The 13,722-nt window shown below is 35.0% G+C and overlaps 1 protein-coding gene across 3 annotated transcripts in view; it reads left to right on the top strand.

Annotated features, from left to right (window-relative positions):
- Nucleotides 1–13,722, top strand: part of Gpd2 (glycerol-3-phosphate dehydrogenase 2) — a 253,620-nt gene that overhangs the window by 60,701 nt on the left and 179,197 nt on the right. For all 3 annotated transcript variants that reach the window (XM_071619170.1, XM_071619168.1, XM_027937963.3), the window contains exons 4-6: nt 8,379–8,503; nt 9,857–9,954; nt 11,100–11,263. In XM_071619170.1, the coding sequence (XP_071475271.1) occupies nt 8,379–8,503; nt 9,857–9,954; nt 11,100–11,263 (387 nt within the window). The remainder of the gene's footprint in view (nt 1–8,378; nt 8,504–9,856; nt 9,955–11,099; nt 11,264–13,722) is intronic.

Raw genomic sequence — 13,722 nt, 5'->3', positions numbered from 1 at the left:
AATTTTCATTTGTTTCATTTGGGAATATTATTTTATAAACATAATATGCACAATTCTCCTCACGTTTTCCTGCAGGTCTCTAGGATCAATAGAAATTTCTTCACCATTTAACACCTCTGTGTCCAGTGTCTGGGCAGAAGCACAGCCCTGATGCCCAGTTGTGGGCACTTTGCTCCTAAAGGAAGCAGGAATAAGGAGCATCTGATAAATATATTTACTCCCTCAGGGTTCTACCAAGTGTTTTCATTAGTTATTTATATTCTTTTATGTGACTTTATCTCTATGTGTCTGGGATCACCCAGTGCATTTTAACTCTCATGGCTTCAGTTCACATTCCAGATAAGACTGCCTCTTGCTGGAGGAAAACATTAATTGTTTTTCTTTCTTAAAAATTCATATGTACTTTTAATTTATAATGGTGTCTGACTATCACCATAATTTTTCCACATCTAAGGCAGTTTTTTTTATTGGTTATTCAAAACATTACAAAACTTTTGACATATCATTTTTCATACATTCGATTCAAGTGGGTTATGAACTCCCATTTTTACCCCAAATGATGTGATTCTGATTCTAAGGCAGTTTTGCATAGTGATTAAGGACATAGTTATATAGATAGAAATAACTGAGGTCTAACATTGGCTTCCTTTGATTAGCTCCATTACCTTCCAGAAGGGACTTAACTTTACAGAGAACTTCAAGTTTCTCAGGGATAAAGGAGAATAATAATAACTTTCTTCCCCTTAAGTAAAGGTTTGTGCATTGCAGAAAAAATGCAGAGAAGGGAAAGCCTTGTTAAGAGTGCATTCTGGGAATTAGAGGCCTACCTGACTCAGCTTCTTCCCTACCCCCTTGCCATGAGGTTAGGGAAAAATCCCCCAAAGTAGACTTGCAAAAAGTTTGTTGTTTGCCGGACACTGCTAATAACACTAAATTGCAAATCCCTCTTAACATTAATCTGGAAATTTAACATAATTTTGATTAATATAGTTTTCCTTTGGTGTAGGGATCAGGTTCAGGAAAGAAATGAAAAGCTGTGTTAAACTTCATCTGGAGAAATAGACCTGTGAGATTTGTTAGATTAATATTGAAAAAAAATACTCATAAGAAAAGTAGAGACCCATAAGAAATGAAAGTGTATCCTAAAGCTACACAATTAAAGTAATTTGGTAAGGGAATATAGACATCACTGGAACTAAAGTGAGAGTCAAGAAATAAATGTAAATATGTAAAGTTTAGAATATGGTGAAGATAGCATTTCAAATCTGTTATTACTGGTTACTTAGTAAATTTTGTTGGAGTATCCAACCTCTCCAATTTGTGTGTATATGTGTATACAAGTATATGTGTCGTATTTATCATACTCCATGTGGATCAAGGATTTAACAACAAAACTCCAAAAAATTATTAGAATGTGTACATGAATTTAAAAAAAAATGGAGTAGGAAAATATTTTCTTAGCACAACACCAATAAACTATAAAGAAAAAAATCTCCTAAATTGGATTTCATAAAAATTATAATTTGTCAATGGCAAAAAATAATAAAATAAAATAGTGTGAAATTTGGAAAATATTTATAACATGTCAAACAGACAGGGTTTGTTATAGCTGTTTTTAATTTTTCCATACCTTTTTGTTTGAGTTTGTCTTTGGTAAATAGTATGTAGCTGAATTCCATTTTTTGCATTTTTTAAATACTTAGTAGATTGTAAATGAATTAATCCAGTTATATTTATTTGGATTCTGTATCAATTTTATATTTCTTTAACCTATCTTTTTGCTTTGCTTTTTTTTTGGTTCCTTTGTGCCTATTACATTAGATCAGCTTGGTATCATGCTCTATTTCCATGCCCTTGTGCAGTTATTGCTATCCTCAATGCCCTTTAGGGACTTTTCCTGAAAGCAGATTTAGCCTTCTGACCCATGTTGATCTTGTGGTCCCTTCAGACCATATGCTGAACCAGCTTATGCCTTGCTATGCTGCTGTCTAGAATGCGTCTGTCATCCTGCATCCTGGCCATGTCCCAGGCCCAAACAGTGGTTAAGAGTAGCTTGCCAAACTCCTTGTGCAAGAGGCAGAGCCCTTCTTCAGTCCCAGCATTCAGTGCTCATCTGGCTTTATTACCTTTCCTCATAATGGCTGGTTGTATTCCTGTTTAAGCATAAGCATAGAACATAATTGACCTTTGTTGCTTCTGTGTTTTATAACTAGGAAGCCAGCAATGTATTATTTTTATTATTTTCTCTTCTCCTGTGTCGTTGAGATATTCTTGTTTTGAACATTGGCTATTTTAACAAGAAGAATGTAAAAGGAGAAACCACAGCACCAGAGACTTTCTTTTTCCTGAACAGTATTATTACAATTTTATAACTTAATACAGTTTTGTGACTTTAAAATCACATGTGCATTTAAGGAACACAGAGTATGTTAATGACATAATTTAACTTAACATAGTATCTTTTATTGATAGTTTATCCATTTCCTAATATAAACACAAAAATAGATATTAAAGTAACAATTGAGTATATTTGTGCTTCTATAAAATGCTCACATTCACTGTCAGGAAATGCCAGGCAAAGCACAGGATCCCAGTCAAATCCAGAATGACTTTGCAGCTGTACAGTGGCATTATTTTTTAAAGAAATTGATCCTTCATATAAAATGTTCAGCCTTTGGGTTAGTCCCTTTTTCTTATTAATGGCAGTGGCTGTCTGAAATCCAAAGTTAAGTGCCCAAAGCTTTTCTAAAGAAAGATTATCTAACCTTTCTTTAAACGATATCAGTTTTTCTTCATGGAGCTGTGAATTTAATACCTATGCTTATGGTTCTAACGTACAAAGTATCTTAAGTTTTCTGATTTGTGTGTTATTACCTTGGTGCCTTTGACAGTTACTCCATAGTGATTCTTCTTCTTGCCTTTCTATTTAAAAACATCTTTATAATGACATTTCTGAAATTTTATCCTAATGAAATAATTATACAGGGATTTTAAATGAAAATACAATCTTGAAGTACTGGCTGTAATAATGAAAAAAGAAAATAAGTATTCATAAATAAGGAATTGAATAAATAAATCAGTGTAAACATTTAATATAATATCATCATGCTTTAAAAATAATATTCTAGAAATATTTATTGACATGGATAAATGTTTACAATAAACAGTGTTAAATTAAAAAACCTTAAATATGGTATATGATCCTATTTTTATAAAAATGTACATATGTGATTATATACATGCATAGAAAATGTGAACATTTAAACATCCAAATGTCAACTGTGGTTATCTCTGAGTAGTGTAATTACAGGAGAGTTTTATTTTGTTCTCTTTGCTTCTTTGCATTTATTATATTGAGCATGTTTTCATGCATAATAAGATAATCAGTAAAAGGTATTAAAATGTATGTCTGTTCTATTCCATGTTGTGAAAGTTAAATGTCGTACCATTTCTCCCCTTAGATTGTAATTATCCCTCTGTATTCACTCAACTGTCTTGAACACAAATGGGTTTAGGTGGAAGTAGCAGGGCACTCTCAATCAGCTCAGAAAAGACAAAGCTTTGCTGAACCAGAGCTGTGCTCAGCCCAGACTCCTTGCCCTGTCCAGAAAATACTAGTCCATCTTGCAAGAATGTAGGATGAAGATAAGTGAAAGGGAGATTTCAAGTTGATCTTATTCTTTCTCTGTAACTGACCTTGTTATCCCTCCTAAGATTTCAGAGTAATTTTACTCCAGAAATTATTTTATCGCTGTTATGAAATTCCTGAGACTTCTTATCAAAAGTAATCAATAATAAAAAATAAAATAATAATATCACTGTCAAATGATCTGGTTTATCGGTCATCTATAATAAGGTCAATGTACCTTATTGCTATCCATAGAAAGTAATTGCTAACAAAAAGTACACAAAAGAAAGAATGGAAAGGAGGAAGGAAGGAAAGGGGGGAGGGAAGAAGGAACCCACAAAGTATTACTAATAAAATATTTTTTATTTAATTTTTTGTTTTGTTAGTGGTGCTGGGGATGGACACTAGGCCCTTGAGCATGCTAGGCAAGTACTCTAACACTGATCTATGTCCTCAGCCTCTCATTAAATCTTGAAATAGTAGCAAATTACCTTAAATGCACAGAGAGCCCAGCCTTCCCTGCCTGGGTAAGGGGAACTTACTCTTCCCTGAAGGACAATCTTGCTGAGACTCTTCAGATCCATAGTAATGAACAGTGACTTGAATCCTGGATACTTTATTTTTCATGTTCTTTAAACTTAATTATTTTACCTAGGAACACAAAATTATGAGCATTGAATTTCATTAAAAAATACTACTTAGTTTGAGAGGATAAAATAATTTCCTCACCTTATACTTAAAGTATAAAACCAAGCTTTTAAATTTAGATCATTAATTCTTGAGGAAATAGAAAAGAACCCATTAGATAACAAAGCCACACTAGAACATCAAAAGACTTTTAGAAATTTTGTTGTTTTTCCTGCAGTTGGTTAATCAGTAAAGGAAAAAAGTTATGAGAAGCTGTTATAACTTCTAGTAATGTCTTGAATCTGTGTTACCTTCCACCTTCCTGATTCCCACATTCTCATCCAACAAAAAAAAGAAACTCAGAACATTTGACATACAGTAGCAGTTGAAAAATTTTAACTCTTTTCCTTTTATAGAGTTTTTAAAAATAGCTTTATGGTTATTTTAGGTTTTTTTTTTATAATAGTTTTATAGAGAAATGTTTAGTAACTTTTAGGTTACATGGTGCTTTAGTATATCCATTGAGTTGTAATTTTGGAGACATTTTTGGTTTTATCCTGAAAGGAATAGTCTAATTTCTCCCCAGAAATCATGGAAATAATGGTACAAAACAATAACAACAAAACCAGTCCAGTTTGACTGAGGGGCTCATTTTAATTTTTGTTGGTATTCACTAGGGCTTCTCACACAAATACATGTGAATAACTTCTAAAATGTCCAGTACTGGAAAAAGCAGTTTGGAGAGCTTGAAAGTGTTAGCTCTCACTTATATTTCTTGAAATATCCTCCTGAGATGGCTTGCTAATGCTTGAAGTAGTTCTCTGCCTCACACTGAATCAGTTTGGGAAAGAAAAAAAAAATCTACCCTGACAACTCAGCCCATAAAATTCTCTCTTCTTATAACCCTCCAGCACCATCTTTTGCTTTGGGAGGCTGGATCCTCACTGCTCTGCTCTTTCTGTGTGCCCTGGTCCTCTCAAGGAGAACTGAGCCCTCTGGAGTCCTTCTCTAGTTGCACCTACTACCCACCCAGTCAGAAAAAATCTTTCTGGAACATCAATCAGACTTCTCATCTTAAAACACTTTAGTGGTTCCCTTGACATGCAACATAATAGCATTTCTCAAAACAATAGCTGAGAAATTCTAGAAAACAATTAAATTTAATTCATTTTTTATAATAAAAATAATTAACAAGCATACTCTAGTTCCTCAGAATGGATACCCTATAACTGAATACAGTACTGATATTCATGGTTGGGTGACAATGATGCCAAATCTTGTACTTTCTAATGAAGTATTTCTTTCTAAAAATGACCCAGAACCTGGAGCCACATTCTCAGAGAAATTTCCCTTTTGAAGAGATCCAGAAATTACTTACTTGTGAGAACCAATAGCCTATAGGACAGGATTCAAATGTTCCAAAGTAGATGAATTTGTTAATTCTTTGTCAAATTTGTGATCTTTGTCAGTTCTTCCACTGATCTCCTTCACATTGTCCCCTTGTACCCAGCTCTCAGCCTTTGAGTGATAAGCAGTCCTTGAATAAGCTGGGTCATTTCAAGCATTGACTACCTTTTCTTAAACTGGTCTTTGCCAATGATAACTCCTTTCTTGTGCTCTACCCATCTTGAAAACCACTCTGTAGACTGAGACTTTTCTGAAGACCCATCCCCAGAGACTGTTGAAAACTCCCAACTTGGCTGCAATTATTCTTAACACAAGTAATTTTGTCATCCATAAACTATGCCCCAAATTTAGTGGCTTAAAACAACAATATCACTTTGTTTCAGAGGGTCAGGAAATGTGAGTGAGCCTTAGCTGAGTCTTCAGGTTCTGTGACTCTCTCAGGTTGCAGTGCTTCCTTGTGACTCCTATGGGAAGGTGTGGGAGGGTTCCCTTCCCAATGGCTTTTGTTACTCATGACCTGTTGTGTATGGCCTTTCTTTGGTTTTTGGACTCACAGCATGAGGCTTGCTTCACCAGAGCAAATGGGAGGGCAAGAGAGAGTGGTACCACTAGAGAATGTGTCCCAGTTTTTTGTAACTGAATCACCAAAGTAACTTGCCCTCATGGTTGCTAGGTTCTGCTCTTTAGAAAAAAGGTTCTAGGTCTAGCCCACATTCAAGAGCAATCGGTTACATACTAAGTGGGGGAAGTTGGATGCCTGGGGACTATCTAAGGAGTCTCAGCAGGCTCTTGGACATCTTTATGCAGACCCAGGTGAGGTTGTTGTGATTGGATGGATGCTGTTTTTCCTCTCAGTTTCACTTCTCTGCCTCTCTAGTATGGGCATCTTGAAGCTGTGATTGTGATTCTAGGGTTTAAAGAATCACAATCTTTAAATATTTTAAATAATCTGGCTCCTAAATGCCATTTGAAAGTCAACTCCCTCGTCTGATCTTCAAGTGAAGAAAAAATGGTCTATTTTAGTGATGAAAGAAGAACTCTCTGGGTTGGACTTACTAAGTAAAGGTGATATAGCTTACTGAGACAGTGCTTTCTTAAGAGATTTGCAAATGTAATTCTGACTATTTTGGATTTATGTCCTGAATTCAACTTCTAAACTGGAGTAAGAGGAGAGTCTTCTGTGTTTTTTAATGTGACCCTTATAAAACTCTGGGGCTCTTTGTTTGCTTGCCTCTGTTTTAGCTGGGAATTACTCAACAGTCTGGTCCATGCCTAATTCATATCTAGCATCAACACTTCCAATATGGTTCCAATATAGTTTTTGAAATATGTCCTAACTTGCTTTTTTTGTGTCTCAAATGTATCCAGTATGAAATTCTAAATTTACTGTGCATTGCTATTGTTTAATAGGTCAGAATGCTACAGAACTTTCTTTGGCATGCATGATTAAAAAGAGTGCCTTGGGTCCATGATACTTATAATTTCTGTGTTATTTTACTAGTTAGTTAGGGCTGTAGCAGTTTTTGACCTTGAATCAAAATTCTCTACTTTTTTTCCTCCACACTTTTCAAATATTTTGTCCTTTGAAGTCAAGGGAATTGCCCTGATTTTATGATGACATTTGGGCACGATATTTAAACTGCTAAAAGTTATAAAAACGACCCTTTGGTATTCATTGTAATAAATGGCTCTGCATTGAATACATGCACAGGTTCTCCTGTTCAAGCGTTGTGAGCCCAGACTGCTCCAGTTGCATATTCTCATTGTAATTGGATTCCATGACATTCTGTCACCCCTAAGATTGTGCCTGCCCATGGAAGTTCCTCCCTGCTTGGGGATGGTGTAGACTCTGGGTCTTGTGAAGTTTGGTTTTCATCTCTAGATTTGTAACATTTGTAGAACTGCTGGTCCTCTACAATCCTGAAGAGGCATATTTGTTTCTGTTGTAGAATAAAACATATATATATTTTCCCCTAAGAGCACCCTCAAATAAAGGGGCTGACTGACTTCTAGAATTTACCCATTTTTGCTCAACCTCAGCTCATAGAGAATATTTTCTTTATAGATACATGGTGTTCATTTGTCCTGGATGGTATTTTCTTATAACTCTAAAATATTATCATGTTCAAATGTTTTAGACCATAAACTCTCAATATTAGAACTTATTCTCTTCTTTCATCCTGTTGTGATATCTTTCCCCTTTCTATACCCACTATAACACTTAAAAACACCCCAGACACATTTTCAAGTAGGAGTAAGCACACACCAGAAGTCTCAGGTTTATTGGTGATGTATTAGAGTAGATCAGAGATAAGGAGCTGGAAGATGTCTTGGCTCTTGTAGGGAGGATAGGTATGTTCCAGAAGGCTTTGCTACAACATGCAGTTTCTCTATGTGGATAAAGAAGGGTGCAAGCTCTCTTTTGACCCCCTAAATGTACCAGAGCGTGTTGCTGCCATGAAATTGTACTGTAATATTTTCTAGCTGTGATTCATTCACAGTTTAATATGCTTCTAGTACTGGCTTGACTTTTCCCCCAGGAAGAGCCTAAAATCTCTTAATTATAATATAGACAGTGCACTGCACTTTGAATACAAATTTATCCATGTTCAGACTAATTTTTCTTGTGATTGTCTCTACCCTGGAGAAGTGCCTTTAATGAATTACATACAAATTGTGTAATTTAAGAAGTTAATTTGGTTTTCTGGTTACACAGGACTAAAAACAGCCCTTGTAGAAAGAGATGATTTCTCATCAGGGACCAGCAGCAGAAGCACTAAATTGATCCATGGTGGGGTGAGATATCTTCAGAAGGCCATCATGAAGTTGGATATTGAGCAGGTAATTGTGTATGCTGGTTGTTAAACAAAAATTGCGACTATGCTTTTTCTACCCAATTAAATCAGACTCTTTTTTTTTTTTTTAATGGCTTTTAACATTTCTTCCTATTGGAAACACCTATTTAGTGTGTGCTGCCATAATATCTTTCAGGAGAGGTGTGTCAGTTCTTTCCTGTAGTATTATGTTTATGGGTAATCAAGGGCTTTTTCTTCAGAAGCATGTCAAAGTAGCAGATTTACAAAATCACTTTTGGATGTGTTGCCTTTTAACAATTGTGATTGGGTTTTTGCCAGTGGCCACCAAATTGCTCCTTTGCAAGCTGTTTCAGGGGAGCTGTGTTGTAATGCAGAGGGAGTGCCAAATTGATCCTCTTAACTGCAACTGCAATCATACGCTTATATTGTCACTGACATATTCTTAAGGAAAAGATGATCTGAGTCATGCTTTTCCTATGTCACACTTTATTGTGTCCAGTCTGCCACCATTTGAAAACTGCCAAGGCAGTGTGGAAGATGACATTTCCCAGAGGGGTAAAAAAAAAGAAAAAAAAATCAGCTGCACTCCCTATCTGCTTTTCGTACATGAAAAACACAGAAGCACTGACTTGACATTGTCAAGTTTTGAATCTGTCCCCCTTTTTTCCTTGACAAGTTAGTTTTGAATCTGTCCCTTTTTCCTATGTTTCTCTTCAGCATATGATGAATGCAAAAAAGAAAGAAAGAAAGACAGAAAGAAAAAAAAAACCCAGCATGGATATAGAGTCAGCTAACTGATGATGTGTTCTGCATTATTTGCTGAATATCTATGAACCTTAATCTTTGTATTTGTGAAATTAGTATTATAATAGTAATGCTAGCTCTTTAGAGAGGCATAATGATAATCACAGGAGTTAAGTTAAAAGCTTTTTTTAATAATCTACCTGTAAAGTACTGTGCAACTGCTGCATAGCATCTTTGCTGGATTTAGTGAAGGCAAGAAGGAAACTTTTAGCATGAATTTGAACAATCTGTTATCTAACCTGGAGAAAATATTATGGGGAACTGAGAAAGGGGGACAATACAGAGAATGCAAGATAAATGGTTACAATAATCTTGTAACTCAAGTCAGGAAAATATCTTACACCTGGGAACTCTGACAGCATGTTTTTCTCCTATGCAAATACAGTTAAGGTTTCTAAAAAATCTTTGAGGTTGACAGCATGATGTATTATTAGAAATTTGATTAGGAGGGAGCTATCCTCGCTCAGAGGTAGAAGGTTTCTGTGTATCAATCAGTTGGCAGGGTGTCTATTTGCCATTTGAAAATATTATGATCTGTTACTGCCAAACTAATTTTCTCTGTTTTGATTTTCAGTATAGGATGGTAAAAGAAGCCCTTCATGAGCGTGCCAACCTACTAGAAATTGCTCCCCATTTATCAGCTCCATTACCTATAATGCTTCCAATTTACAAGTAAGCCTTTTGGTATCACCTGTATATTATTGCATGTCTGAGGTCAATAGAACAACACAGTTTTAATGGAAATAATCCCTCCATGTGTGTTACTTAATGTGGTTTTAAGTAGTCCTAATCTTGAGTCCCTTTCAAACATTTTCTTAGGTGTATTTAAAATGTGGGTTTTCCTAAATACTCTGCAGACTTATCTCTACAGACCAGACCTTGAAAGCAATGGAGGTTGTGTTCTGTTTTTATAATTAGCAGTATCTTATTCCATTTCCTGGGAGTATGTATATGAGAAACTACATCTGTGCTAAGGAATATTAGAGAGTCATGTGCAGGGTGTAAAATACAAACCCAAATGGTACTGTGTTGCAAAATCTGAATCTACAACATAGCAACTCAAAACTCAGCCTATTTGAGGTCATTTTAAATGTCTGAGCTAGCAAAAACTGAAATTTTGCTAGGAAATATCAGGTTATAAATTAGAAAATCCAGTTTCCTAATGTTGTGGAAACTATCTGTGATGTTGCCTAAGTTTGTGTATTCAGGCTCAGTAATATGAAAAAAAGTGGATAGTGCTGCTCATTTAGCTGCATTAATGTAGTGAGGGCTTGAAATAGATATTACAGTTTTGGCCATCTTTTGCTCTAGATTTCTGAGAATTTCTTAGATCAGTGATTCTCTTTGCTGGGTGCATGTTATAGTCGCCTGGCCCTACCCTACTCTATTTACATCAGTCTCTGGATATGTGAGGGCCAGGCATTTGTATTTATTTTTAATGTTCCTCAAAGAGGTGTAATATATAGCCAGAATAAGATTCTTAGAGAAGATTCATTTGAAATCTCACTGATTCATTTACTTATATACTTCAGCTAGATTGTTGTCAAAAATAGTTACATAGGGCTCCTGTCCCTTTTGTAGGTATGCTTTGTTTTTCTTATATGAAAAGTCTCTTAGCCAGGTGCAGTGTTGCTTGTCTATAATCCCAGTGACACTGGAGGCCAAGTCAGGAAGATTGCAAGTTTGAGGCCAGCTTTAGCAGCTTAGTGTGACAAGAACTCAAAAAAAAAGGAGAAAAGTTTCTTGTAATTTAAGGTGGCATTCTGTTACATTGTACTCTGTTTTTAAAGAAACCGTTTTCCCTATTTATGCTGTAGATGGTGGCAGTTACCTTACTACTGGGTAGGAATCAAGCTGTACGATCTGGTTGCAGGAAGTAATTGCCTGAAGAGCAGTTATGTCCTCAGCAAATCAAGAGCCCTTGAGCATTTCCCCATGCTTCAGAAGGACAAACTGGTAGGAGCGATTGTCTACTATGACGGTAGGTGATGTTTTGATTTTTTTTACAAGATATTTTTCTTTCTTACTATGACCCCTTAGAACATACTATGATCCTTATAGTAAATTCTTAATGAGGTAGTTTTGCAGTTTTACTTTTAATGCTAATCTTAGACAGCATACAAATGCACACATGTACATGTACTGGTTCACCATTTTCTTTAGCACTGGCTGAAAAACTACCTATAATGTTTTTGCTTCTAATGTTGTTTATTTTACATACTCCTTTTCTTCTCTAATTTCTACATGTGTCTCATGGTTGGTTTGGTCCATTTCTCATTGTTATGGATTTGGACCCCACCCTCGTGCCATTTAATTTGTTATATGTTTGCCAGTGAATACTTGCCTTATGAATATATTATAATGTTGAAAGCAGCTGAGGATCTGTTAGGTTTTCTAGATGAAACCTCTATTTTCAAGGGGTTATAAACCTAGAGAAAAATGCCCCTTGGGCTGAAATTGACATATTTGTATTTTGCATAGGACACATTCTTGAGAGTATAATTTATGTAATGAAGGTAGATAAACATTGCATCTGTTAAACCAAACCCTAAGATTTTATTGCTTATTTTATTGATGTTAGATATCTGTTTTCTAACAGTGACATTACCCAGTGTCCATTTGCTGTGTGTTCAATATGAATTCTTTGTGTGTGTGTGTGTGTGTGTGTGCGCACACACAGAATATATTTTTGTGCACTTTTATTTAAAGGAACTCTAAACACTTAATATAACTACAGAAGGGGCACAAAACAAAATAGTCAAAGCCATTTGTGAAATTTTACTGGTAGTTTTAAAAGGTGTGTGGGACTGGAAAATGGTCCAAGGATATCCATTTACAAGGAAATAGCTGGACACAGATAATTGTACTTGTTCAAAAGGTCTTAGAAATTTTGTGAACAAAGCATAGCTTAGGCTGTGTATCTCAGTTACTCTCCCCTTTCCACATTATGTTGTCTTTTATCTTTGATATTAGATATTTAAACTCTTAGCATGTAGAATTTTTTTGTTATTGTTGTTTAAAGAGACTTTCATATCTATGCTTCATATTATGGGATGTCCTCAAGGCCAACCCTACCTTTTTTCTTCTTCTTTCCAGTGTTATGTTTCTGAATCAATTCAGCTGTCTTTCATATATAAATGCAAAATGTGTATGCTAAGGGGGCCACAGGGGCCAAACTGAAGAAAATGTCCCAGGAGCAACAATATTAGAAAAAATGTTAAGGGTCTTGGACAAACATAAAAGCTAGAAAATTAACAGTTTGCAGTGCCTTCCCACATCTGACCACCACAGGGGGCCACTTAACCACTTTTTTGGTGCCCTAGATTGAGCCTACATGTTAAAGGACAACCTTGACTGTGAATTTGCTTTCTCTGCATCAGACCCTTAATGTTCATCCATTGTAGTTTATTGAGTGATTACAGTAAAGAGGTTTTTGGTTTAGGAGAAGTAAGAAGGGATTCTGTAAATAGCATCTTGCTCATCTTGACATAGAAATGTTTGTTGCCTTTGCTTTTATTACTCATCCTTTTCTTATACCTTCTCAAATTTTTATTCATTTTCTATATCATGTGTTGTATTGGGCAACCACTAATTTTATTTATTAGATTGTGCATATCTGAATCACCTCGTGAGGTATATTATTGGATATCATATCTGAATTTGTGACTGTCATGTGTTACTTTTGCATTCTTATGAATTATAGATTCTTATTGATTCTACATGGAAAAACCAAAGGAAATTTATGTTACATAATGAAGACGAAACATTATTCTACTAGAATTAAGAGAAAGAAGAATTTCTTTAGTCTAGAATTGATCTTTATAGCTTGTTATAGGTTACAAAATTGTAAGTTGAGCAAAGATTATTGAAAAATTTTAAAATTGTTATTGAAAATAATTTCAAATTGCTAACTTGGAAATTGGTTATAAAATCTTAAATAATGAACTGAACAAGAATTATTTTCTATATAATTCTATTCTGATCATTATTTGCTGTTACACCTTGTTCTGAAATGATATAGACCTAACTATGTCATACCTGACGTGAGGCAAAACAAAAATATACAACAGTAAGGTCCTTTGGTTTTACAGCTGTATTCACAGATAGAGACAACTCCTGTTTTATCTAATATAATGTGATGGGCAAATTAAGAATCTGCATGGAAATAACTTACAGAGGAACTTGTAGGTAAAAGAATTGAATGCAGTAGATGCATGCTTAGAAAATGTTAAATGCCTTATTCTTTGACCAAAAGAAGAATTCAAACTAATTCTAAGAGAACAAAATACCATTGTGCACATTAACCATTACAAACCCAACTGAAAAAATTTATAAGATAAAACTTTCTTAACAAGAAAAAAACCCATACTTTTCCTAATAAATGTTTATTATGAGACTATAATAACAGTCTCAGTGTGTTAGTCAGCTTTTCATTGCTAT

This window comes from Marmota flaviventris, chromosome 11 (genome assembly GCF_047511675.1).
Source record: "Marmota flaviventris isolate mMarFla1 chromosome 11, mMarFla1.hap1, whole genome shotgun sequence".
Taxonomy (NCBI): domain Eukaryota; kingdom Metazoa; phylum Chordata; class Mammalia; order Rodentia; family Sciuridae; genus Marmota; species Marmota flaviventris.
Note: the sequence above shows the minus strand (reverse complement) of the source record. Positions and strands in the feature narration are given on the sequence as shown.